Below are 27186 nucleotides of genomic sequence, written 5' to 3'. Positions count from 1 at the left end.
AGAAGATCAACATACGAGTATACAGGATTTGCTACTGAAATTACAGAGTTCCAGGAAACATTTTCTTACTATCTCAGATGATGTTGCACACCCTTTAGAAATTATCACTATCACAGAGATCTTTTTTCACTGCCCAGATTCTGTGCAAGAGCATCATAAGTAAAGTGATTGCTTTAACAGCGGTCACATAATCGACGAGACCTTGGTTTAAAGTAGTTTCTATAGGAGCATATTTAGTATACTGTGACCTAGTACGGTCAAACAAGAATTTGGCCACGCTCAGTATAACATACTCTCAAGTGCTTCTGAAAAGAATTTATTTTATAAAAGATGAGAAAAAACAAAGAAATGGATATTTTCTTGTATATGCACAATATATGAAGCTGCAGTCAAAAGAACAGCTACATTCTTCTACGTAGCAGACTAGATTACATATATCGTAAATAAACAGCAGAAGGATCTTGTGGTGCTTCAGGTGTCAATGAACAAACCTTTAAGCATTTTAGAGGAGCTTATGTGTTCTTTAAAGTGGTCTTAACATTTAAGCTTGTAACTAGTACTTTTTCAAAGTTGTACAGTTTGCAGTAGTATTGAAGTTAAGTTCTATATTAACTACAGCTTTCACTCAAGATACTCTTCAAAAGATGTCATAATATCTCTCTGCAGATTCATGTCAATTATACAAGCCATCTGCAAGAAAGGAAATTAGTGTATTTTGAGAGCAGTCAGACAATGAATAGTATGCAGGTCAAAGATTTAGTAAAGATTCAAGGAAAAAACTATAAAGCTTCTTCCCCAAAAGTGTATGCTTCCTCTGGTATTACAAGTTTGAGTGTGCACACATTGTCTGAAAAGAGCTGAACAAGTTGAAAGCTTCAGTAGACCGTGTCTGAATCTAGCACAATCTCACACTGCAGTTCTTACTTCCCATCATAGAATATTGTGAATTTTTAAAAAAATGTTTAATCTAAAAACAAGTAGCAATTGAAAACCATTCATTATCTAAACCAATAAAACCAATAAAGTAGTTTTAAAAAGGCTTGGTTGTAATATTTCAGAGCAGAACAGTAAGATGAGCACTTTTGTTGACATGGAATATGTTCAAGAAAACAGACAGTTTGCAAGACTTCAGGTTTGAAATTATTCAGAGGTCAGGGCCTCCTCTTTAAAATTTGGTTTTACCACGCAATTACTTGAAGATTATGTAACAGGACCAAGCAGATAGTTTTTCATATTACATCACTTGAAGACCTACTATGACTTTCCTATTTAGTTTTCTGGGCTAACTCTTCAGGTAGCGTAGTTCTGTTGTTTTTGATCATTCAGGTCCTTTAAAATAAGGACCTGAGCTAACGTGTTTTATTCTCTGCTGAAGTTGAAACAAAATCAGCTGGCAAGAGTCAGCAACTTACTGCTTCTCTCCTCCTGCGTTCTTGTTCTATTTTTCTAGCCAAGTCACGATCTTGAGCAGGGTTATGTTGTTCAGCTTCGGGCAGTTGTTCGCTCTGATGATCTTCTTTCTGAGGCTCACAGTCTGTTGCTACCGTGGCATCCAACCTTGTGCCTTCATGACCCCTTTAAAGACAGAAGAGATTGGTATAGGATAAAAGTTGTTTCCTCTTTTTCTTCGTAACAAGCCTTTGCACTTGAACAGAATTTTGCAAGTAATTTAAATCGCTGCATAGCACTCAAACCGTGTTTCTGGTTTACATGTTGATTCATAGTAATTTCTGTTTGCAAGAGGGACGTGCATGCAATTGTTGGGCTGTAGTAGGTTAAGATTTCCTGTGTTCCTCTTCCAACCTATATGCGCACAGGATTTTTATATATGCTACACAAAACTTACATGCGCTTTCTTTGGAAGACACACACAATTTTGTGTTACTTTCTTGGCCTGTGGTATTTTGCTTCTTCCTTCTTCCTCTTCAATTAGTTATTTGAGGTAGATTTCACTAACTTCAGGCAGGCACCTGTAACGTCTTATTCCATAGAGCTACATACCTGGTTTTCTCCTCATGAGAACCTGGGGTAGCTGAAGGTGCCTGGACTGTTCACTGTATGTTCTGAACCAAGAGTGCACTCTTAAGCCTCTCAAATGCTCTCTTTATTACAATAACACGCTCCAAACAGGTGACCTGTTCTAATACAGCCAGCGAGGGGCAGGAGCAGGAGAATTTAGGAACTGGCTCAGACTTATCTTTCACAGGGTCAAACAGACAAGAAAAAAACAAAGCTACTGAAGAGGGAAATGTTATAGAAAGCATAGTTCAAAAGGTGGCAAACAGCAATCTAAGATATCGCTGCAATGCAGTAATTAGTAGGCAGTCACTTACTCAGCATAATAATAGACCGCAGTCTGGGGTACGTGTGTGGGAACTCACTAATACAGTGGCTGCATGTAACAGGGAAGAGTACTACAGCAGTCTTACTGAGTACGTATCTGCACAGCAATGCAAAGAATCCTGCCGTCTGAAGTGGTGCACACTGGATCTCCTTTAGCTTCAGCACCCAGTTCTTGAAGACTAGATTATCCTTCTTCCTTTTAGGATAGCAATAAGATGGGGATTTTCCTGGCTACAGATGTAGAAAATTAAGATACTGAGAACAGATGTGAATTCTGGTCACGGCCAGAGGAATTAAGTGCTCCAGGGAACTGCTGAAATGATACTGATTTGCATGGGAAAAAGCCGCTTTGTCCATTTTGGATGTGTATTTGTGCTTAGAGTGGTACAGGTGCCCCCTTCATCTGACACATGACAACCCAAACCACTTGCTCCTGAATAGAATAATATTTAAACACGTGGTTACAAACCTCTCTTTCTTTTGAGGAAGGTTTTGCAGTGTCCTCTTGGCTTGCACCAGAGGTGCTTTTAACTCCTGCACTTGCTCACTCCTCTTCTTTAATGCTGCTTCCCTGAACTGTTTGAAGGCCTCAGCAGATGTTTTTATTGGAGCTGGAAGCATCATGGTTTTACATAAGCTTACCCAGGAATCTGTATTCTTACGTCCTGTGTCCTGAAGTTATTACAAAAAAGAAAAACACGGAGGAGGCAAAAATACTCTACAGCTACTAATCATCCATTATCTGCTTAGTTCTTACATGAGCACAATGTTGATTTGACTGGACCTGTTTGGGAATAGCGACAACAAAATATCCTTACTTTGAAAAAATATTAATGCAAATGCAACAATCTAAGCAGGCTTCAATATGTTCAATATGCTAAACATTGTTAGCATTTGTAGCTATTTCTACCCAATCCTTTACATTGAGCTCTCAATTTTTTAATTCCAGAAAACATGAATTCACGGGACTGAGCTTACGCAAGGTCCACTGACAGTATTTTAATATGGAGAACATCTACCTCATCTCTATACGTAATCCTTACATAACAATAGTTTTCTATTAGGCTTGGGGATTCTGTTTCTTTTCTTTCCTGCTCCCCTGAAGTGGCACTTGCTTCACAGTGTAAAGCAGCATAGAACTAGTATTCTTAAGAAGTACTGCTTCCTGTAGAAAGTCACGTTTATGAAGGAAATACATATTTTTGAAATTGAATTCAGTAAGTTAGTTAATAGCTTTCTGAAATCTAAGTGCCTGCAGAAAAATCCTAGGAATATTTTAGCTCAACAGATGGTATACAAAATTTTTAGGCCCAGAGGCTAACAGGATCAATTATTTAGACTAGTAATTTTGAAGTTTTCAAAGAGGTGATTAGTATAGAAGAATTTACATAATGTGTAATAAAATTACTGTTTTCCTCCATTTAAGATAACCTATTGTATGCTAGAAATTCTTTTTCTAACTTACACAAAAACTTTCATATTATTTCCTAATTGTAACAATATCATCAAGAGCGTAGCAGCCTGTTTCAGAACAGGTTTTTCAATAGTATCCAAGGCTATCTTCCGCTTTACTCTTATTTTTGTTACCGAATCAGCAAGAGAAAGCACACTAACAGTTTGAATACGAGAACTAGATCAGGGAATGCTAGTTCCTTGTTTAAATAACAGAACTAGATGTGTGAATTTGGTTTGCGTTGGCAAGGTTGTGGTAGTGAGGGGGGCTACAGGGATGGCTACTGTGAGAAGCCACTAGCAGCTTCCTCTGTATCTGACAGAGACATTGTCAGCCACCTCCCAGGTGGACCTGATGCTGGCCGAGGCAAACCCAGTCAGCAACAGTGGCAGTGCCTCTGTGATAACATATTTAAGAAGGGGAAAAAAAATTATTGTGCAAGAGCAGTTTTAGCTGGAAAGAAGAGTGAGAATATCTGAGAGAAACAACTCGACACCAAGGTCAGTGCAGGAGGAGGAGGAGTTCTTGCTCCAGGCACTGGAGCAGAGATTGCCCTGCAGTGTGTGGTGATGACCACAGTTGAGGAGGATGTTCCCCTGGCAGCCCACGGAGATTACTGGTGGAGCAGATCACACTTGCAGCCTTTGGAGGACCCCGAGCCAGAGAAGCTGGATGCCCAGACAAGGCTGTGACCCTTACTGGAGCAGGCTCTTGGCAGGATCTGTGGTCCCGTGGAGAGACATGAGGGCTCAGTGGTTTGCTGGACTTGTGACCCCATGAGGGGACCCGTGCTGGAGCAGTCTGTTCCTGAAGGACTGCACCCCATGAAAGGGACCCATGCAGGAACAGTTTGTAAAGAACTGTAGCCTGTGGGAGGGACTCGCAGTGGAGAAGTTCATGGAGAATTGTCTCTGTGGGAGGAACCCTGCTCTGGAGCAGGGAAGGCACATGAGGAGTCCCCCCTCTAGGGAGGAAGGAGCAGCAGAAAAAACGTATCATGAACTGACCACAACCTGCATTCCCCATCCCTTTGTGCTGCTCAGGGGGAGGAGGTAGAGAAATCGGGAGCAGAACTAAGCCCAGGACGAAGGGAGGGGAGATGATGTTTTTAAAATTTGATTTTTCATTACCCTCCTCTGATTTGATAGGTAATAAATTAAATTCTCAAGTCAAGTCTGTTTTGCCCATGATGGTAACTGCTGAGTGATCTCCCTGTCCTTATCATGAAAGGCTTGTGAGTCAAGGTATTTTCTCTCCCCTGTCCAGCTGAAGAGGGAGAAGGGATGTACTGGCTTTAACGGCCACCTGGTGTCCAGCCAGGGTCAACCCACCACAATGAGATAAGCCATATTTTTAATGATGACATAGACAGGTTATTTTTAACTTAATCTAATACCATTTACCTTCTGAAATGATCAGAATCCATAGATTTCCCACAGATTTTTTTTGTTGTTGTTTTTAGCATATTTATCTCATTTAGAAAATGACCAAGGCCTATCAGACACTAACTATTTCTATCACAAAAGGCCAAATTTTCAGAGAAGATCTCAGGATAAGGAATTATTGTTCCTAGTAAGTATACTCAAGGTCCTTTTCTCAAACAGGACTTGAGCAAAACTTACCTTTCTTGAAAGAGTTTTGGATTTTGGCTCTAGCATGTTTTTACCATTAGGTTTATCATTACGTGTACAATGACCTGATGGAAAAATAAAAAAGATTTTTCACTCATGTTGATTTTATGTGCTATGTTTCTTCAAATTTTAGTGTTAAAAATTGACTTAAGAATTTACATTGCACTTTATTATTATTACTTGGTTCAGAATGACAGAAATGCTCCCAAGCATTCCCAACCAATTCTTTCCAGTTTGGGGCAGGGAAAGTAATGGTTAAGCTCAACTATAGATGAGAAAATAACTCCTGGTTAATTCCAGAAGAGTCCCAGCAGAATGCCCAAACAGTTTGGTCAGGAAGTCTTAACACAGCACGTTGTCAGTTGCTCATCTCCTGTTCCCTCCCCATCCAACCCTCTCCCATTTTGATTCCAGCATTATTTAAGACTACCTTGTTCATCCTGTAAACTCATTTTTTTAAAAACCTCATAAAAAAATGAAAGCAAATAGGACAGACAGTAAGGGCTAGTCATCACATTTCGAGTAGCCTACAGGATGTATGAATACTCCCTGCTGCTACCTCGTTATTACTTGTGAGGGGAAAGGTGAAGTGGTATTTCTACAATGCTAACTTTAGATTAACGGTTCTGATACGCTGTTCTGCTGCAGAAGACCTGTACTATTTTATTTGAAAAACATCTTCCCTTGAACCTTTTAAGAATTCAAAAGATTTTCCAAAAGCAAGCACAGATATAAATTTCTACAGTCATTATAATAAGCCTGAAAATAAAGTTTTCTAATACTAGGGGCCAGCCAGAATACTGCACGGTTAATGAAAGCCACATATTGCAGGCTAGCAGTCTTTTTTTTTTATCTTATGTATTACTTAGTTAAATTCTCTTCTAAAGAGCATCTGGGATGAAAATCTAGGTGTACTCTGAAAAAGCCACTATTTTAAAAGCATATATGAACGTCATGTATATTTTCTGTCATTCAGCAATGATTCTCTACTGCAGTTTGAGATGTTTCAGTATTTAAGTACATGTTTAATAAGAAACTTAAGATATTATGTTGGGGGTTTTGTTTTTTTTTTCATGCAAATGATAAAGTGTTTTGATGTTTGAATCCAGAGTGCTGAAGGCAGATTATCAAACCCTCAGCCAGTTTGTCTTAGAAGGGATTTCAGAAAGGCCTCATAGCATCTAGAAGTCAAGACAACAACAGTGCCTGACTTTTACCCTATGCCTGCATGCGTTGCTTGTGAGATGGTATAATTGCAAGTGAGCAGGAGAGGTTTTGCTATACACTAGAGGAGGATGAAAGATCTCTGAAGTGACTCAAGTACTATTGAAGAGGGTTCCAAATCCTGATATCTCTGTTCTTGTGGATTCCAGGTCCAGTTAAGCAAAGCTTACCTAGATCAAATGTCATTACCAGAGACTTTCTCTCTTCTAGAGAACTAGCGCATTAAGGTGTCCCTTTTAATACAATAGGCATCTTCCTTTCATCTACCATTCATCCTCATACAAGCAGCTTGAACTTTCATATAAGAAACTCGACAGTCTTGAACACCAAATACTCCAACAGAAAGCAAGTGCTTTACATACCCAAAAATGTCTAACCCCATTGTTAAGATCAATTGGACCAACCTGTTATATCCACCAAGATTTAGCTGAAGCAAACTTAAATGAATTTAAGTTTATAGTCATGTCTGCCTTAAAGCTCTAGGTATAACACAGGAATACGAGGCTGTGTCAAAAGTATTTGCAGCCATGTGCTTTGAAACGTGCTGTTTAGAGCTACTTACAGCAGTGCCCTCACAGAACCTCTCATTGAGAGACACTACTTTTTAATCTGAAGAGAAGCTAGTGATTACCTGTTTCATTAGTTAAGTTTCTCAACAAGACACCACTAAATTCAGGGATACACCAAGCCTGCACCCATACCATCAGAGGTGTCACTAGTCTAAAATCAGAAGCTCTTGTTTCAGGGATGCAGATAACCTCACAGAAATGCCTGAAACAGTGCGATTCTCTACAGAATTCAGTGAGTTGCTCTAAGCATCCAATCCTAAAATGAGTTTCCCTGGTTTGATCTAAGTAGACACGTACCATACTGAGCACTCTCAACATTTTCTACCAATAGATTACAGGCCCCCAAACAGTTTCAGAATAGAAAGTTTTTGTTGTTGTTTAAAAAAAAACCTCCCAAAGCCAAAATCCTGTATCTCCCTCCATCCCCTCCCACCCCTCCAGTTTTCTACAGGAGTTAACATTGGAAGGACTAAGATAACACTGAACACAGCTGGAGCATGTGTCCTTGCAGGAACAGTCAAATACCACTGTATTATGGAAGTGGGCAGGTAACTACACTCATATGACAGTGTTAAAAGTTCTGGTATGGATCATAATGCTGAGGTTCAGGTGTTCTCAAAGGTAGAGACTACTATGGGAGTTATCTAGTAATGAAACACAGGAGTTCCTCTACAGCTGACTACACAACTGGCCCTTGGGAAGAAAAAAAAAAGATAGAAACAGTATAAATTAAATGAGGATTAGGAATAGAAAGAGGAATAAAGTCTAATCAATAAACAACAAAGTGTAGAAGGAAGCAAAATTTCCTCAGTTTTTGCTATGCTTTTTTTTCTATGAATATTAAAAACAATGAGCTTGATTTATTTCTGCTTGTTTTCTCAACACTTAAACATATAAAATAACACGATCTTGTTACAGTCACGCAGTACAGAGGACAGGAATTCAAGCTTTCGGCAGCCTCAACTTCAGAAGAGAAGATCATTAGCTGGAACCATGGAACCCAGGTACTGGTCCCAGCTGCTACAAGTCTAAACAAAGGGGGTTAGTAAATGTGTGGGTAGTACGGAAATAGAATATCCTGGAGAATTAATTCTTCATTTTTAAGTTGTTTTAATACAACTCACATACCCAGCATTATTCTTTGGCTACAACTAAAGAGTTCATCAGAAAGTAGGTTGTGCCTTTTAATTTGAGTTTTCAAAGCCTTGTTCCCTCCCTTATTTGGGTGAATGTGGGTAGCCTAGAGAGGAAAGAGTAAAGAAGGAACAGAACCAATCGTGTCTGGTTACACTAGGCTCTCGGCATGGACGTTCAGCGTAGAGCTCTGAATTCTTTAGTTAAAATACGTATGGAATCTGATGCAGCTCTGTACGGAATGCAGCTTTTGGGTAACCTGTATTCTTGTAATAACTGTAGGTTTGTTCCATAATGAAAGTCAATTTGGCAGTGCTTTACTGTCAGATCTTTGTCACCAAGAGCCAGAGATGGTAACTCAAAATACTGCAGAGTGCCCTGGAGAAAGAGCTCCATGAAGCTTCTGCAGAAGACAGCTTGAAGGCCAGTAAAGTTTAACAGATTGGAATATCGGTTCTCTCAGACTTCCTAGAAGACTGGTTTACTTATCCCTAGTACTAAATTCAGAAAGCTGAGTTCTCAAATCAAAAAGTCATTTGTTTTATATATTCTAACACAGAACAAGAAATCATCATCCATTTAACTATTTTAAAAGCAGCAAATCAAAAAGACAAAGAAAAAGGGAAACCACATCCCATTCATTATTCTGCAGACTGATTTATGCACAAGTGTTCAGCATTTTATTTCTTTAAACCAGGTTCATATACATTTTTAACTTTGTACCCCAATATTAGTTACGGTTTTTATTATGAAAATACATACTTTGTTCTTGATTTGTGGATACTGAATCAGCAGTTCCCTTACTGGCCTTGTTTTGACATTTATTTGGTTTGTCTAGATGTGCTGTTTTCTCAGCTTGTTTACTCCAATCAACACTGTCAGCCTGGGTAGTTCTGTTGGATACCTAGAAAAGAAGTAGACTTCAGCATATGTTCTGAAGTGCTAAACATGTGGATTCTCATTATATAGCAGCAGGATTAAAGATTTGGAAGCTTAGAACAATAAATTGTAGCAGTTCTCTCTTTTGGAAACACCATGAATAATTAAATCTCACTCATATTACAGTAGTCAAAGCAAGTTCTTACACTAAGACTGTGGATTTAGAACATGAACTGCTCAGAGATCCCAACTGATGGAGCAGATAGAATAAGAGAAACTGATACAGGATCTTCAAGCCTTAACACAGTACAACGTAACAGAAATTGGCTTTTGCTATTGCAAGGCCAGTTGCACCACCCTAGCTTATGGATCAGGGCAAAGGGCAGCTGTATTGCTTCAGTTCAGTGGGAGATTTTCTGTATGGCAGATTGCATGGTAATCCACTTGAACTCAGGGAGCTGTTGCACAAACCTGAGACTCATGATATAGACTTGCTGCCTTGGATGGTGGTTGCAAATGGGAAAGAACGAGTTGCTTTACTGCCTTTCTTGCAGGACGTGTTCTTGTGCTCATAGACTCAAGAAGTAGTTTTCATCCATTTCAGAAAATAAAAGCTATTAAAACCTGGCTAAAGCAGCTGTGTTTGAAACCATGTTGAGAAAGATAGTTAAACATCTTAAGATGAAAGAGATCATGCTGCTGCAATATCAATAACTTCCTTCGTAACATGGAGGCCCTTCTAACCAAAATACTCTCCAAGAATATACTCAGGCAGACATCCACAGTGATCCAGTATTTCACTACCTTACCTGCGACCCTGAAAGCCACAGTTTCCATAGCTTTAAGAACAAGATGAAAAAGCAAAATTTTTCCAGGACAGCTCCTAGAGTCTTCAGAGTATTACTGATCTTATGAGATTGGTATTTCTAGAAAACCAGAACGTATAGTATAAGCTGCCCATCTCTTTTGTGAGACTGTAAGCTAACTCATTGGGCTTTTAACCTCTAAGTGTGCAAGGGTTACTTAAGTTTAAGCTATAGCATGGAAAACAAGATAAGCTTTATAGTACATTATAAACTTGATGTATTGATCAGCCAAACTCATTGCAGCCAAGAAGCAATGGATTAATGCCGTCTTCAAGGATGAGAATCACTTTGTGAGTGGGGTTTTAGAAAACTTTTGTTGTAAACCTTAAGTGGCCTTTGTTGCATCAAATTCAAGCCTGGAATATTATATAGATCTTATCTAAAGGAGTAAGAACATTCTCTAAATAAGTTATTTGAAATAAATGCATTTGAGAGAAGCATGTATTTACCTCTGGAAGCATACGTGTGCGCTGGGTGACAAAAGATTGATTTGTTCTTGGAGTACTCTGAGGAGTTTGCTGGTCTGGAGCATCATGCAGAGCAGATACAGCAGAGATTAAACCTGGGAAAGAAGTAGCGTATGATTTCCCCTAACGTGCAAAGTGCAGTCCTACATCTCAAAATTAGGTCACTGTTTAGATCTGTGGACTAGGTGGATGTGAAGATATGTATCCTAGCTACACCATCCGAGACAGTTCTTTTATTAGTTTTTAATTGATCTCTCAGTTAAATCAGCTACAAACTAAAGCTGTCTTTTACCAAAAACTCAGAAGTGCCTGAAGTTATTTGACCTTTTGAAGTGAGGGAGGAAAAAGAATAGCTCTTTGGTTCAAGTTTCTAAGCAACTTAATATCTGAGACATCCAGACGATACTGCTCAATTCAGAGGGCCTATAGCACCCTCAGGTAATAGGGATTTCAGATGTGAATTGGAATACTGATGATTGGTTTAAGCATCTAATTCCTGCTTTAAGGTGTTGAGCATTTCCTTAAACCTAGGTTCAGTAAACTATCGTTTTCCATCTCAGGAGGAGGCATGAACACCTCCTCCTGTTTAAATACTATTTTGCCCCACCATAAGAGCCCCAGTAAGCTGAAACCCTAGCTAATCCTCAGTCCTGTCACACTTATCTACATTGTGCTCTTCATAATCCATACCCTGCAATTACTTTATTATCCAAAATCCCCAAGTAAGCTTATTGGGCAATACAAATATCAGTCTTGCCATCCCTTCTTTCCTCAGCAGCCAAATACAGCTATAATTCTTGCCATAAAGGTGTTACCTGAGGGAGACTGGGAATTTTGTTCTGAAGGTTTCAGTGATCTGTTCTGTAACGGCTGAAGTCTCTGCAGTACACTGGGAGGTAGCTGTTGCTGTCCAGATGATCCACGATTTTGCAAGCCACTAGTAGATGAGGGCTGTGCTCGCAGAACAGCATTGCAAGATGTCCTCTGTAAAAGCAGTGGTATTCTCTAGAAAGAGATTGCAGTAGTTAATACAGCCAAATCTTTGTTTTTATAGCTATTTGATCTCCTTTTCCCACCACTGCCCCCATTTCTACTCTTTATAGGATTCAGTAGTCCTTGTGCAGTGATACTAATCTAGCATTTTCTAAGAGTTTAGACGACAAAACCCCATGAGGTACCATGCACTGCCTTGGTCTGACAGATACAGAATACCATGAGAGCAAATTGCAGTGTGAGCATTTGAAGCATGATGTTTGTTGTTACTCAGAAAATCAGTTAGGGACTGTTAAAACTGACCAAGCTGAAGCACAATTCCTGTATCCCATTTTCTTGTGTTTATTTCTGTCATTCTGTCACTGCAGAGGCTGTGCTTTTTCAACAGCAAAAAAAAAATAGGGTGTTGTGTAATTCCTCCCTTCAGTCTCTGCTTATGAAGTTGCAGTAGGAGCAGCTGCATAATAAATTTGCAGCCTGGTTTCCTGTATCCAACTAAGCACTTAAACGAAAGCAAGTCTATTGTAAGAAGAATGAAGGCTTTGCTGTGATCTTGCTTTGAAATCCAAGGTCTCTGTCTCTTGTGGCTTCAAGGGAAATTTTGAAAGGCAGCTAGCCCTGGCAAGAATTAACACCCACTGTATATAAAAGAATAAAGCAATACAATCTTAGAGGCATTAAAAATTATTTCCAAATAAAACTGCTGTTGCTTATAGTAATACCATAGTAATAAGTAATATAAATCATCCTGAAAATGATTAGTATATTTTCCATTTATTTATTTTTAGGTGTAGAAGTGAGTTTATTCATAGATTAAAAAAATATTTATTAGGACTGTTAGGTCAATTCTATACTGAAAGATTATGTTGGAGAGGATTTTCCTTTTTTTGGGGGGTGGGGTATGTGGAGCATTCTCCCTCTCTCCCCTAACCAGTGTGGAATTACCACAATGATTAAGAGGTAAAAGCCTCAGGAGATCTCCCAGTACATTGGTTTCTATACAGGCACGTAAACTACTTTTAACAAAGAGTAGATTTTACATCTCCAGGTAAGTGAGTTTTACCAAACAGGTAGCATTCAAGCCATATTCATTATTTCCTGATAAAGTAATGTTATATCGATTTCAGTCAGTGTACCTTAGGCTTTTCCAGGGAAACTGGACAGTTCTGCCTGGTTCCAGTCTGTTTTGAGCAGGTTTCTGTAACTGTAAATGCAGTGAGGTAGGCAGAAATAGGGGGATTAAAAAAAAAAATCAGTTATTTGCTTATGTTTTATTATTCATACATACAATATGCAAGTTATGGTTGTACCTAGAGAGCCAAACCTTGAGTGAAAGGAACATTATCTTGAATACTTTGACTTCAGCGTTATATGTTTAGACAACTTCTCCCAGATAAAGACAACCACAAAGATTCCTGCGAGATCAGGGTCTTTGCTGCCATCAATGATTTCATTGCATTTGCTTCCCCACACTGCAAAGGGTTGATCGTTCATCTCACCTGACACTGTTACCTCATTCAGACATAACATTGTAGCCCTCCCATTTGGGAGAACTATTCTGGTCTATAAAACTAAAGAGTTCTGCATGCAGGATATCCCGATGCCGCAGCATTGTCCCTTGAACAAACTTGAGACAGCTGAAGCACCAGGCTAGACTTTGGCTCTACAGTCAATGCTGTTGGCACTTTTGTCCCTCAGCTTGGCGACTAAGCCTTATCCCCAAGGTAAGGCACCCTTCACGCTGCAGACCAGAAGAGAAAATAAAGTCATACTTTCAAAAAGGAATCAAAGCCACAAGAGTAAGTTATAGCCAAATAGTCAAGTCTACAGGTTAGATACACAGACCTCTTTTGGTCCCTAAAGTTTTTAACTGATAAGTTGAGTGGTTGTTCAGTATTTTTTAACCTACAAACTTGGTATTAAGACACTAATTTAATAGCACTAGAACTGAGCCTTCCACATGGAGCAAACCTACAAGGATAACTGAAATCCTTGGTAAGCACAAGGAACAGTAGATGCTAACTGAAAAGGCAGATACAAACACAAAACGAAGCTTTCTGACCCGTTTCAGAGTCGCTGCCATCTGAGGAGTTAGAACTGCTGCTAGTACTGCTGCCAGAGTCTGAGGAAATGCTGCTGCTGTCGCTCAGCCTGCTTATTCTAATATGGGACTCAGTGTTGTTTTCAACTGCAGGAGAAAAAAGAAGAGTTTAGAACAACCTGCAACACAGCAGTCTTCATATTCAAGAAGACTAAGATCAATCTTATTAGGTCCATTCATGCCTCATAACAGTTCATCTTCTGCCATTTCCTTGTCAACTGTCTATTTAGCAGTGAATTTGAGACTTGGGTAGAGGATAGAAATTTACCAACAGAAAGCTAGTAAAATAAATGAAATGGCTGTAATCACACAACTTACAGCCCTAACCCTTGTTTCTAGGTTAAAAGTGTGCTGTCTTAAGACACAACTCAAGCAATTTTCCCCCCTAAGTCTTCCTACTGTTAAGAGCCTGTTTCTGTGCTCATCGCTGCTGCTGCGCTTGCATGCTGAGGTCTTTATCTATAGCCAACTCTTCTTTCCCAAGCCATATGTGGGCTCATATTCACTCCAGAACTGTCACCTCCCCACCATCTGACTATTTTGCATCTGCAAAATGATGATGACTTAACTCACTTAGAAATTTTGCAGTCAAAAAGCTTTTTCAAAGTATTTTGCTCTGGTGGAAGCTTTGAACAATGAGAAGCTACATGGAAACCTGTTTCCCTTCATCCTAAGTGCCAGCTTAAGCTCTTCTTTGTAAACAAGACAAGTGCTAGTTGTAAAGGTTCTCTGGCCTGCCTCCTTCCACTGCCCAAGAAGTATCCTTCATAACTGATTTTGGTTTTTTCTTTAAGCTTTTCATTCTAGGATGTTTTTAAACCATCATGTATTCCAGACAGGAAGACAACCAAGCTAATGCTGGATGCAAGCCTGTGTCTTGCAGGGCTGTTGCTATCATTTCAGCTAACTGGTTTTACATAGGAGTTTAATAGATAATCAACAGAAGGCAATAATAACAGTCAGTAGTTTAATGAGGAATAGCTTGACCTGTAATAGTAGCATCAGCTGCACTGATCGAGTCTCAGTCCCCAAGAAAAACCACCAGTAACTACGTACTGAATTTCTGGCTTTGATATTGAAATGCAATATTCCCTGAAAAACTGAGTTGATTCTCATAGGGCACTTCTTTGAGACGAAGACAACACAGCACACCCATCACTGATGCAGAAGTTTTACTAGGATTATAGCTTTAGTGAGCCTGCAATCTAACAAATATGACTAGAGTTTGTTATTTGTACATCTCAAAGACACAGCAAGTGAACTCCAAACAAATACACAGTCTGTGGAACACTGGCACCCTCCCTCCCCAATGTTTTCATATGACAGCACAAAGGAGAAGGTGTTCAGTGTCCCTTAAATTCTGAAGCTGTCATCATCTTTACTTGCAGAAAAGATTAGGTGCAAGAATAAAGAAGGTATTTTAGACAGGACAAGTAAATGACCAGGTTTACTGCTGTGCCTCCAGCTCACTCAACATAAGAAAAATCTTAAGACTGGAAATGGGAGTCTTAAGACCTCAACTGTTCTGAGGAGAAAGTCCCCAGCTGCATGACACTACAGAAACCCAAGGGGAGAATCCTGCTTTAAGCTACATCTGTTACAAAAGAGTAAGGTCACATTACATTGGAAGTTCTTCTCCTTCTGTGGATTTAGTTGACCATTGACATCCAGTAGTCTCTTCTCTAGCTCTTGTTTCCTCTCGGAATTAAGTTGTTCTTTGGTCTTTGTTGTTTTTTCAGCTGCACGTGAAACAGAAGTTAACATTGCAGCAAAACAGAAAACAGTTCTAGGGTTCTTTGTTTTGTATTTTTTAAAGCATCATTTGTGCTACCTACCCCGCTGCTTTCTTGGTCTCTTCCTCAAACAGGTTGCCACATATTTCTCTAATTCTCTGAGTGTTGAAGTCTTTAAAGTTTCAAAGTCAACTACTATCACATCAGGGTTAGAGTTCCTCAGTGAAGGTTCTCTTGACTGTATTATACGGGCTACTACCCCAAGCTTGTCTCCAGGGAGTTTATTTATGTCCAAACTCAGCTGTCGTTTTTCATCATAATTCATAGTCTTGGCACCATCTTCATCTTCTGACTTATGTGCCAACAAGACCTGCTGCATGGTTTTCTTTGATTGACTGCAAGAAAAAAGTATACTGCAGTAACAGCAGTTTAAAATAATTTGACACCCACACAAGTCCTCCACACTTACATGTTTAAAGACAGGTTTTTCTTAGATTTGTGTTTTCGCTTTTTCTGCTTTTGAATCAGGCTTTTTATTTTAGCTTTTTCCTTGTTCTTACTTTTCTCCATCTTAGCCTTCCTCTTTTTCAGTCTAGGTAAGTATGCTCTGGTCAAAGCACGCAACTGCTGGTGAACAGCTTTAAGCTATCAAAAGCAAAAAAAAAAGCTGGTAACCTTAGGTAATGTAGGAGGAACAATAAACTGGTCCTGAATATCACAGGAAATTTGTGGCAGCTGAGTGGATATTAATAGGATGTTTGCTTTCCAAATGAGGTTTATTTTCCAAGCATCTTGCTGTGTTATAGCCACAGACTATGGATATAGAAGATCTAAGGCTACTTATTTTATACAAGCATTTCTAATAGCATATGTCTTCTAGCATCCTGTGAAGAATAAAAAAGCAAAAATTGCTGTAAGAGTATCCAGCAGCCACTCTTTAATCTCAAGCACTTGGGCAGCATGTAAGTGCCTTATTAGGTTAGACCTCTACAGCGTTACTGAACTCGGCTAGTGGGACCGGGCTTGTGCACCTTTAACCCACAAACCCCAGATATTTTGTGATATAAAATGACTAGTGGGGACATACTGACATTTTCAGAGAATGACATAACCTAAGTTTATTTAAACCTCATAGGAATTAAAAGGAAAATGGACAGACCAGAAGAATTAGAGTTCAGACACGCTGAAACACTTCATGATCCAAAGGCTGTCTTGTAGACTTTTGGTTGTCCTCATGCTTATGCTCATAAATTGATGAGGCTGTTCTGACAAATACTGAAAACTAAACTGTCCCTCACTGGACTAGCAGAACAAAAGCCAGTTTCCCCTCACAGTTTATAGATACTACAGCAGCAGCAGGTTAAATCATGTTCAAGCAAAAGACCCATTTAACTCTTAGCCAGTGAAGCAAAGCCATGCTTCACATTAACGTGAGCGTGAGATTCCTTCCATTTTACTTCATATGGAGCTTTCTGAAGCAAATTTAATTACTTGCTTTTATGGGGCTAAAAAGAGACTGACCCTAAGAACAGAGCTCTTCTACTGTGTGAAGGAAATGCCATTGTTAGAAGAATATGCCACTAAGGTACATGTGGAGTATCTGGATGATCTCATCATACCACAGCAACACAGTTTTGTTTCTTTTTTTTTTTTTAAAGTTTGAAAGTCATCTGAAGAACTGGTAGGCAAGAGTACGAGAGCAATCATTCACTAAAACAGGTTTGCACATGCTGAGGTACTAGTCACTTAATGTTTTGAGGTACTTCCAAACAGAAATAATGTTCTGTGTTAAGAAAAAAGAAATTACTACAGAATCCTTTAGATCCTGATTCTTGGTGCTAAGCCTTATTAGACTGGACAATTGCAAGTAGTGCTGTCAGAGATCATAACAGGCAGGCACATTGAGTACTAATGCTTACTTGCTCCTGAATCTTTGCAAGGTGCACTGTTCTCTCCTCTTCAGAGTCTTCAGATGACTTTTCTTCCGAAGAGTTATCATTACTGCTCTCACTGGAATAAGCCTCTGTCCTTTCTCTTGTAGGCTGTGGCAGAGAAACACTTGCAACAGGTTCATGAGGAATTTTGGCAAAGTTCGTCTCGAACACATCCTAAAGAGTTATGTTTGGGAACAGCAGAGAGGTTAGCATGTTTTTCAGAATTCCAAAAGCATTATGAAGTTGTTACTTGTTTTCTTGAACAACACAGCAACAAAGTAGTTGGTAACATTAGCAGGTGCTACGTTAGGGCATGAGATGACCCCAAAGGCCTTATAATCCTACCCTTTTTCAAGTCTGACTTAACTCACCTGAAGTTTTCTTGCCATAGCAACTATTTCATGGTCTGGAGAATTATGTTCGTAGCAACTCATGAACATTAATCTAACATCTGTAGCAAACTCTTGTATATTGTTATATTCAAAATTATCCATTTTTTTCTAGAGAAAAAGAAAATTAATGCACATTTAGGGCTTAAAGTAGAGAGCATCACCGTGAACTGGCAGAAAAAGAGAAAAAACAAGAGTTTTGACATCCAATATCAGGCTCAGTTTGGATCAAGACAGTAAACATGTTGCCAGAACCATTATGGAAAAACCTGCTCCTCATTTCAACATTGCCCCTTTAATAAAGTAAAAGAATTTGCTCTTTTAAACAGATTTGCTAACTGTAACTGCTGTAAGGACTTAGTACTCATTGCAGCACTAGGTCAGGACAACAACATTCTGGTGATTTTATTTGGTCGCATACTCAGCACTTGCTTTTATTTCGAAGCATGGTGTTTATACAAAACCTACTCCATAATTGTTTGAGTCAGACTAACGGGCTAGAAATTGGGAAATAACCTTTATATCGTGCAAGCCTGTTTTTCAAGATAATTGAATAGACTATTGAAATTCTCCACAAAGGTGGATCTTGGCTAAATACTTCAACCTCAGATAGATGTGCCCAGTATTGACTAAGCACTGGTCACATAGCTCTACCTAGAAGGGCTCTTTTTCACAGAAAATGTAAAAAGAGTTGTGTAAATATCCATTGTTGACGTTCCAGGGCACTTCACCAAGGATAATGAGATTCAGAGAGAAGAGGTTGATATTACAGAATTGCATTTTGTTTTATAAGCATCAGCAATAGCATTGTGTATACAGACCAAACGATACTTAACACGTAGCCTGCTTCAAAGTGCTTCATGGAAATGGTAATTCCCTCACTAGTTATATTAACTTGTTCAACAGATAAGTAGATTAGATGCTATGCACATAGTCACAATGAGACTTAGAAAATTTTCTTCAGCAAGCCGTGGCTTAGTTTGTTGAGAGAGATAAGTGTATATGGTTTCTATGCCCATTTTCTTTCAAAGGAGAAGCGGCTTTCGTGACACCTTTGGGCTAACCCTGTTAAAATCCAATCATTACACGAGGTATACAAGCAAGCACACAAATAGTCCAATTCTCTCTTAAACATGCTTACTTTAATGGTTCCCAGGTCTGTAGCATATTTGGAGATCCCTTGATTCTCACCATGTGAGAAAGATGCAACATCTACAGCTTTTAAGAAAGGCCGTGCATATGCTTCATGTTTCTTTGAAAACATTTCTTTAAGTATATCATTACAATGTTTTAGTTGTTCTGACAACTGAATCTTTTTAGGAATTTCAGGTGACTGTTGAGAATCTGGTAGGTATCTCTTCAGAGGCTTATTTGGTTCACTTTCACCTCTGCATGCTCTAACAGCTTTTCTTTCATTGTATGTTGCTGAAGATTCACCTCTTGCTGTGAATATTGAAGTAGGAGTTGTTGTGTCAGCCTTCCTTCTCACACCTTTTTTTGCCTAGGAAAAGAAAAATTTACAGTCTAAAGTACAGGCATCCATGACAGTAAGAATGGCCACCTTTCAGACTACACACACATACACAAAAGAGATCTAAAAAGTGTCAGGACTTCCACAGCTATTGAAGTCAGAGCAGAATATGACACTTCCACAAGTTTCAACTGAAAACCTACAAGGCATTTCAAGATCAGGATGCCAAGCTCAATCTTAGGTGTGAAGGGAAGAACAGGGTGTACTGCAAGTCAGGCTGTGGTCAGTTTTTAGCTATTTGAGAAGATTCCAAGAAACTGGTAGATTATGAAGTTTACCCCAAGATGACAACCATGGGAAGGGGTAAAACTACTGCAATTGATTTTAAGCCTGGTTTGGGGCTTTATATACAGGTTTATCTCTATTTTTATTTAACATGGGTGGTATTTGGTTTGGAAGCCATACAATGTGTGCTTTGCCATCAGCGTTCAGATGCTTCAGTATAGGGTAAATACACACTATAGGAGAGCCTGGCACATGTGCCTATTCCTCATTGGAAGATCAACGCTGAAACTAGGTCAGTACACGAGTGTTTATCCAAGGAAAGTGTCAGATGTTCACATGCAATTCAGAGTGCAGTTAACAAGAATTTGCTTTTGCAAGCTACGAACACCTTCCAGGCTAGTTACACGGTGTTTAAGCAAGCATGCTACTTTGAGGGAATCAAGCATTTGATTTACATTGAAAACATGAAAAGTTATTAAATAGAATCTGGAAATAGAACTTAGAAAGAGCTTTATTTTAATACTAATTTCATTACCTACAGATCAAGGAAAAAAACAGGTTCTACATCAAGGTGAAGTGATAGAAATAGTATAGCAGTACTCTGAGAGTGACCGTATTAAGCTTTACTTTGTTTCTTTGGGAACAAAGTTTTAAAACCACATTTATAAGAAAAGATATACCAAGCAGTCATCCTGCTTTCTGTTTAGTTTCTAGAATTAATAGGCACCTAGGAGATTTAATAGAGATGTTTTACTATCATCTATCACAATAGAAAGTTTTAAAAGATCCTGCAATAAGCATGGCTCCTGTGGTTTTGCTGTTAGTCCCTGAAGGAGAAATTTCAATATCTTTCTTTCTGAATGCTATTTAAGGAAACTTACTTTTGTTATAGGGACTGCAGCTGGCATTAAAGCAGTCAGCTGAGCAGCAGACAGAGGAGCTGGGGTAACCTGTGGCACTTGGGTCATCACTGGAAGCTGCTCACTGCTTTCGGCTTGTTTCTGCCTTGTGCTTTGTTCTTCTGAAGTCCTAGGGTTGAGCTGCTGTGTTTCTGGTTATTTTAAAACAGAAAGCTTTAAGATTAATCTTAAACATTGCAGTTAATTTCTTTCATGATCAAATTGCACAGCTGTCAACAGAACCACTCCTCCACACCCAGACTATATAAATAAATAAAGCAGGATCATTGCTGCGTATAGCAACATTGGTATCCTCCTCTACTGAGCACCAGCTAGTATATTGTACCAAGTGATGCGTATTTGGCTTCAAGGAAATTGTGGATTAACCTCAGGAAGACTAAAGAGGCATCACGCTAAAACCTGTATATAGTAAAAATATTCTTGCCAATTAGGGAATCAAGTTGTTTTCTGTATATGCATAAAGACCGAGCAGCAAAGAGCGTATCGAACTGTGTCATGAAGGTTCAAGTTTCCTAAGCACAGTTAAGACTTGCATATATTGCTTATCAATATTGCAGATCTGCATTACTGATTGGAGGATAGTTTAGACCCATGTTTTTCTGTATTTGATTTGGCTTCTTAGTTACTAAAACCTTTTCCAGCTCTGTGATTGTTTAGTTCCCATAGATGTTCACATGTTGGTTTATATAACAATGCTGAGCAGCACCATGACATTCTCTGAAAAGTGAGCTACCTTTTTTTTTGTAAAGGGAAATAAGCTGTGTGCATAGATCTGTCTCTAAATCCAAAGTCTGCAAAAGACAGGACAGAAATATTTCCTTGATCATAGCAGCATGCTCTACTATCCAGTAAAAAAAAAATGAAGTGCTTGAAACATTTCAAAAATTTGTACAAGCTGCATGTTTGTGTGTGCAAAGGGAATGAGGGGACTTAAACAGCATTAGTACCAGCAAGATGGCGTTATGAAATCATCTCAACGAATTGTTGCAGTCATTTGAGAACCAAAAAGCTAACTCAGCTTCCAACGTATTTCTCAACAGAAATCTTTTCTGGGAGTCATTTCTACCTGTTCAACCAACATATTCTGCCAAGGCAATGAATTCCTTGAGATTTTACTCAAATAAACATAGCAGGAACAGGAAGCCAGATGAATATCTCCTCTGCCTTCCAAACCCACTAAAAATTCTTGTGAAACGACCACTGCTTTTCCATATCCATCTACCAGATCCCTGAAAGGTAGTGTTGCTCCTCAAATCTATCTTGAGAAAGCTACAGAGATCTCTCAAACTGTAATACTAATTTGAAAAAACCATTTGTTTTGTATACTACCAACACAAACACAGTAAGAGGACAAACACAGGACCACCACAGCACAAACAGCAGTAAGAGGAAGCAGATGAAGTAATCGGGAGGCCCTGAAGAGCTGTATAGTTGCACAGCTAAACAGTAAGAGCATTTGTAAAGTGAACCAGTAAGAACTGAGCTAGCTAAGATCACTGCTCCATGGCTGTTGGAAGCCAAATAATCAAGAGGTATCAGGGTAAAGAAGTGTTGCAGCTCCCTCAAGACATAGCTAACATTTCCCCAACAACTGACAGCAGTACATCCAGGCCAGCACTGGAACACTATCTTGGAGTTCTCCAAATTAATCCAGCGAGATGCACTTGTTACTCCAGGCGCTGCATAGTCTGTGAATGTAAATTTTTACTCTTTGGCAATGTTGAGAGCTTAGATGTAGAAATGAACACTTTGTAAAAGTAAAACAGGTTCTAAGAGCAATTAAGCCATAGGTAGACAGCAATTGAGAACAACTTGCAGTTAATCACCTGCCCCCTTGTAATTAGGCTACCCAATGTCACTTCAAGTACTTACTATGTAATTTCCTCGTAAGTTTAAGGTGTCTTGACTGAATCATCATTCTCATGGTCAAGAGCACTGCATTTTACCAGAAGTTTGCCTGTGAAGCTATGCTATTAGATCACTGATGAAGTTGATAATTCCGATTTTTACCCCCTCTTAAACACATTTTGTTAGTAGAAAACAGAAAATTTAGCTAGTACCTGCAAAAAGTATTATGGCTGCACGGATCTGATAAATCCTTATGGTAGTGTTGTCACTCATCTGATAACCCATCTGTTCCAGGGCTGTTTTGACAAGCTATGGAGGATTCCATGTTTCTAGCTGTTGCTTGTTTAGTATGTTAACAATTCAACATGTAGCACAGGCCTTACCTTCTGGCTTCTTTCCTTTTCTCTTTCCTTTATTGAGAATCACTAGTCTTTCTTCTGGTGGCATTTGGGCTATTTTCTGCATAAACACTTTTTCTAGCTCTTGGGCCATAAAAACAATGTCATCTCCTGGCTGCAAAAGAGTTAGTAACATTCAGAGTAAAGGAGAGGCTGCAGCAATGTAAAAAAAAATTATTTTTACCTTGTAAAATAAGCAGTCTCTAGAATCCTGCTCCAACAGGCTGTGACAAGCCACCAGTATCATAGTGCCATCCCTGGCCCCCCACCTCACTTTAACACAAGCTGCTTCATTATTGAAATAATTTTGCTCCCACTGTTGCATTGCATAGTCCTATACTTGCTTTATATCCACAAATCTCCCACAGCAAAGGGAAAAGGAGGCAGATCTGTAACTTTCTCATTCATTCCTGCGTTCTGAAGAAAGCTGTTGAAGCTTGAAGGTACGAAGATGCAACCAACAAGCACTGAAGAACAGGGAGATGCTCACACTTCAGGTTCAGTTAGTTGAAGTTGTGGGAGTAGTGGAGCATGACTCAGGGTTGCTGGCCTTAAACTTGTACAGCAGTTACAGTGCTTGCTGTTCACAAGCTCTGTGACTAAAACTCAGAGATTTTGCAGGAGAAATCCTTGTGCACAAAAGACTGCATACTCAGTTGTTGTAACAGCAGGCTAGACTTTAGTTATGTGCCCTCAGCCAATCCTAGGAAGAAAGTCCTCCCACCTTTCAGAGAATAGTTAAAAAAACCCCATGAAGACATAGACTGTTTTAGTGCAGACTCTAATAACCATATGCTTGGTTTAGACTTGTTTGTATCGTTCAATAGAACTGGTTACTGGTAGGAGATTGTGTTTCTCATACCTTGTTATATACGTAGCAATTTAAGAACATAGTTTTAAAGTCTTCAATGCATTCTGCAGCTTTTGTGTAGTAATTGTGTTCCAGACGCTTTTTGATGGTGGTCAAGTCCATGGGTTTCTTTATAATGCTGTAATAATCCTGTGGTTTTGACAGTTAGTTACACAACAGTTATCTTTAAGACATGAAGATTCTTACACATTTAGTTATCAAAGTTAAATTGCAAGACAGAAGAATTGCATCATGTTGGAAGGAAACCTTTCCCCTATAGTCACAGGTACCATAGAATTAAGTGTTCAGGAACTCTTCACCTCCTGATTTCTCCTTGCTCTTATATAACATATAACCCCAAAGAATATTTATCTCAATAGGATCCAGAGCTGTACTGGTAGTAGTACTTATGAAAAGTAGATGCACTTCTCCTTTGTTTTCTCAAAGCCTTTACCTAAGTAGTGCTCTAGTTTACAGAACAGGGGGAAAGGGGCAAAGACAGACTTTGACAAAGACTCAGTCACTGACAAAAAGTAGCCACCAAGTCTTCGTAAGTGCTGATCAAGTATTTCATTCCTTGGGCTATATTGGCTCTCCTCTCAGGGTTAGTTGTATGAAGATGTGGCAATATGACTGAAAGGCAGCCAGAATGTGAACTACTGTGATTGTTTTAGCAGCAAGGCTGACAGTTTTGATTAAGAGCATAAGGTTGATTTCCTGAGGATGCGTTTAAGAAATCAGAACAGGAATATCCATATTATGTTCACATACACATTGTAATCGTGTGAAGTTACTACTACTTAGAGTCTTCTAAAGCTGTCCTAACAATCTATTTTAGTGAAATTAAAAAAAAACCCTAAATACATCGTACTGCAGACCATTGAATTTACCAAAACAAAACAAGAAAAACTTTTAAGTAATGCAGGTAATTGAGTATTGTCCATTCTGCATCTTATAATACATGGAGGAGAGAGACAAAGTCAATGCCTTCATTGTTCCTTGCTATGGAGCCAGAGGTTTGCCTGCTATCATGCAGCAGTTGAACTAACACACACTCAAGTGGCTGCCTTAGAAATCTAGAGTGGCAGGACTGGCCTGAGGCCAGCTGCAAACATTCTACCATTTTGATTGAATGACCCTCAATATTAACCTTAAGTGACAGTTCCTTCCAAGAAGGAAAAAGGGTGAGAAAAGACACAGAAAAATAGTCACTTTGACTGCGCTTTTGGGCAAACTAACCAAATTAGTTTGTCACGAGAGACAGCTCCAGATACAGGCTTTTGTCTGCTCTAAACAGAACAAATGATTTTGTGGAATTAGTCTTGAAAATATGATTTCTTAAGCTGAAGGAGAAAGAAAAATTGAAGGACATGCACATCATGGTTTTATTTAACAGCTTTCTACTTATCTACCAAGAATAGTATTTTCCAGGTCATTTGAAATACCATTGTGTGAATAACTAATGTTTTCATTTGACTGAAAAAACTGGGGTGACCCAAACCTGGAATCTAAAGATACCTGAATTACAACAATATTACAAGACATTATATTCATTCACTTTGTTGTAATTAAATTGCAAAATAAATAAAACCCACAGGGCAATACAGAACAAGAACTTCAGTGTCAATCCTAGGCTTCCTAGAAGGATGTTCTACCACAGTGGTATCAGAACACCATATATATTTTTTTCTCCCCTATCTTTGAAGGGACATTTAATTCCTTTAGAAACTTCAGAGCAAAGTGCCAAAGTTTATTTGAAGTTAAGAAATATTACAAGTGTAATTACTTCTGTGCATCAAACTGCACCCAGATTTGCCTATTTACTGGGGTCGATCAGATCTGCTTTTCCATTGGGAAGTGTTTGGCATTGAAAGAGGCTGGCTGCCTCCTATTAGAAAAATGAAAAACTCAAAGGCAAAATACTCATCGTACGCGTTGTTAAGAAATATGGCTAAACCAGCAGCGAGGTGGAAAGACAAAACAGAATACCAACAACCAGCAACTCCAAGAAGCCTGTCTAAGCATTCTTATTATCCCTTAGAAATACTGATTTACTACAGTCTCAGATCAGGAAGAACGAGCAAAGATGCAGCATTTAGTATGGACCAGAGAGAAAACAGTTTCCTTGCAGACTTGGATTAATGAAAGCAGTTTATATGCACAAATAGTCTTCCATGATCTGTTGCATCAGAACCACCGCCCCCCCCAACCTTAAACTAGTATTCACAGGTCCTGCAATACTTTAGATAATAACACTCCAATTCCAAAATGGTTCTTACAGGAAGATTCAGTGCTGCTGCATCTACAGGCTGGAGAAATGGCCAGGAAAAGTTGTGCCTCCACATGGCTTTCATCACCACCCTCTGCAAGTACTGAAGTTGGTTTGTTTGGCAACCACTATTTTTGTTATTTATATATTCTGGTGGAGGAGGGTTAATGATAACAGAACGGTGTTGGCTTGGAACAGACATCTTTAACAAGTTTGTATGTCCACTTGCTCAAAGATCTTTATTATATATCTAACCTGGGGAAAAAAAAAGAAAAATAATTAGTATTCAGTGATGAATACTCTTTGTAGAGTGGCCTGCAGCCACAGGCATACCTTCATAGTTTAACCAAGATGCACTTGGTTTAGAGTGGATAATGAGATGTGCTGGACCACTAGAGCCTAGCAATACATCCTCTGCTTCCCCCCCACCCCCCGGATGGAGTCCTATAAAAGAAGTTTAACATGAAAAGCAGCTTTGCAGCACCCACCGCAAGTCTCACTTAGCACACAGCAATAACTATTACCTTCCTTGTGCACCTCAGCCGAGTCACCATGCAGAAGTCCTACAACCTCCAATAAAATGTTTTAGCATAAGTGTACTTTGAAACAGTGCTTTTCAAGTTTGTGTCTATTCACAACAGTATTTTCTGCCACTGTGCATCAGCTTCATTATGTACCAGAGGACTATAAAAGATTCATTCCCCTCACTGAACAGTTTCGGATCACTTAAAGAACACTGCAAGAAGCAACCGTGGTAATTGGTCTTTAGCCAGCGCAGCATTGCTGTGCTGGAGCAGAACATGCAGATACTTCGGAACGGGAGAGGCTCTGCTTTGGGGTGCATTACACCAGCACTAAGCTAGAAAAAAAACCTTTGCCAGGTGCAATTACAGAAGTTGCAGTCCTTGCACACCTTCTTAGTTCATCTTAGTTCTTGTGTTACTGTGAAGAGTCTCACTTCCTTCTCCCCGTTCAGACAAAAAAGCACTGTATTTTCTCATTCTGATGTTAGTTTCTTGGATTACCAATGTAACAGTTTATTTTTGTGTAACCATTTGATCAAGCATTTTGTATTCCGTTCTCGATTTGTCCTGCTTTCTGGAAAAAAAAAATCTGAGCCTGCTTTTCATCACAGTATGAAGTATTTAAGGAGTTAGAAAAAGTAATGAGCTAGATAGCTACTGTTACCAGCACACTATTAGAATAGTAACTATGCCCCAGTCTTACAACTGTAACATCCAATCAGATGTTACATATCAGACACCTTATATTTTCATCTTCGTTGTTTATTTCAGCATTCAAAAGCAAGCCTCTTCTCAAATAGCTCTTGAAGCTAAAGAACTGTTCTGATTTCTCCCCCGTGTGTTCAGTCTCGTCATTTGCAGAATGCAGATTTCTTCCATTGAACAGGACCGCCACAGAGGCAAAA

General features: G+C 39.1%; 1 protein-coding gene across 1 annotated transcript; it reads right to left on the bottom strand.

Moving 5' to 3' along the window:
* Positions 1 to 621: 621 nt before the first annotated feature.
* On the bottom strand, positions 622 to 25959 carry LOC104488747 (bromodomain testis-specific protein-like). Its single transcript, XM_010135778.1, is given in 17 exon segments — positions 622 to 690; positions 1413 to 1617; positions 2876 to 3015; positions 5419 to 5492; positions 9117 to 9258; positions 10549 to 10661; positions 13622 to 13747; positions 15283 to 15399; positions 15496 to 15788; positions 15863 to 16038; positions 17313 to 17501; positions 17699 to 17827; positions 18858 to 19217; positions 20354 to 20523; positions 22624 to 22753; positions 23501 to 23638; positions 25768 to 25959. Coding segments are annotated over 17 exon segments (2763 nt in total).
* Positions 25960 to 27186: the final 1227 nt, after the last annotated feature.

Source organism: Buceros rhinoceros, unplaced genomic scaffold (genome assembly GCF_000710305.1).
Source record: "Buceros rhinoceros silvestris isolate BGI_N320 unplaced genomic scaffold, ASM71030v1 scaffold2975, whole genome shotgun sequence".
Classification (NCBI taxonomy): Eukaryota; Metazoa; Chordata; class Aves; order Bucerotiformes; family Bucerotidae; genus Buceros; species Buceros rhinoceros.
The sequence above is the reverse complement of the archived record's forward strand: the minus strand, read 5'-3'. Positions and strand labels throughout refer to the sequence as shown.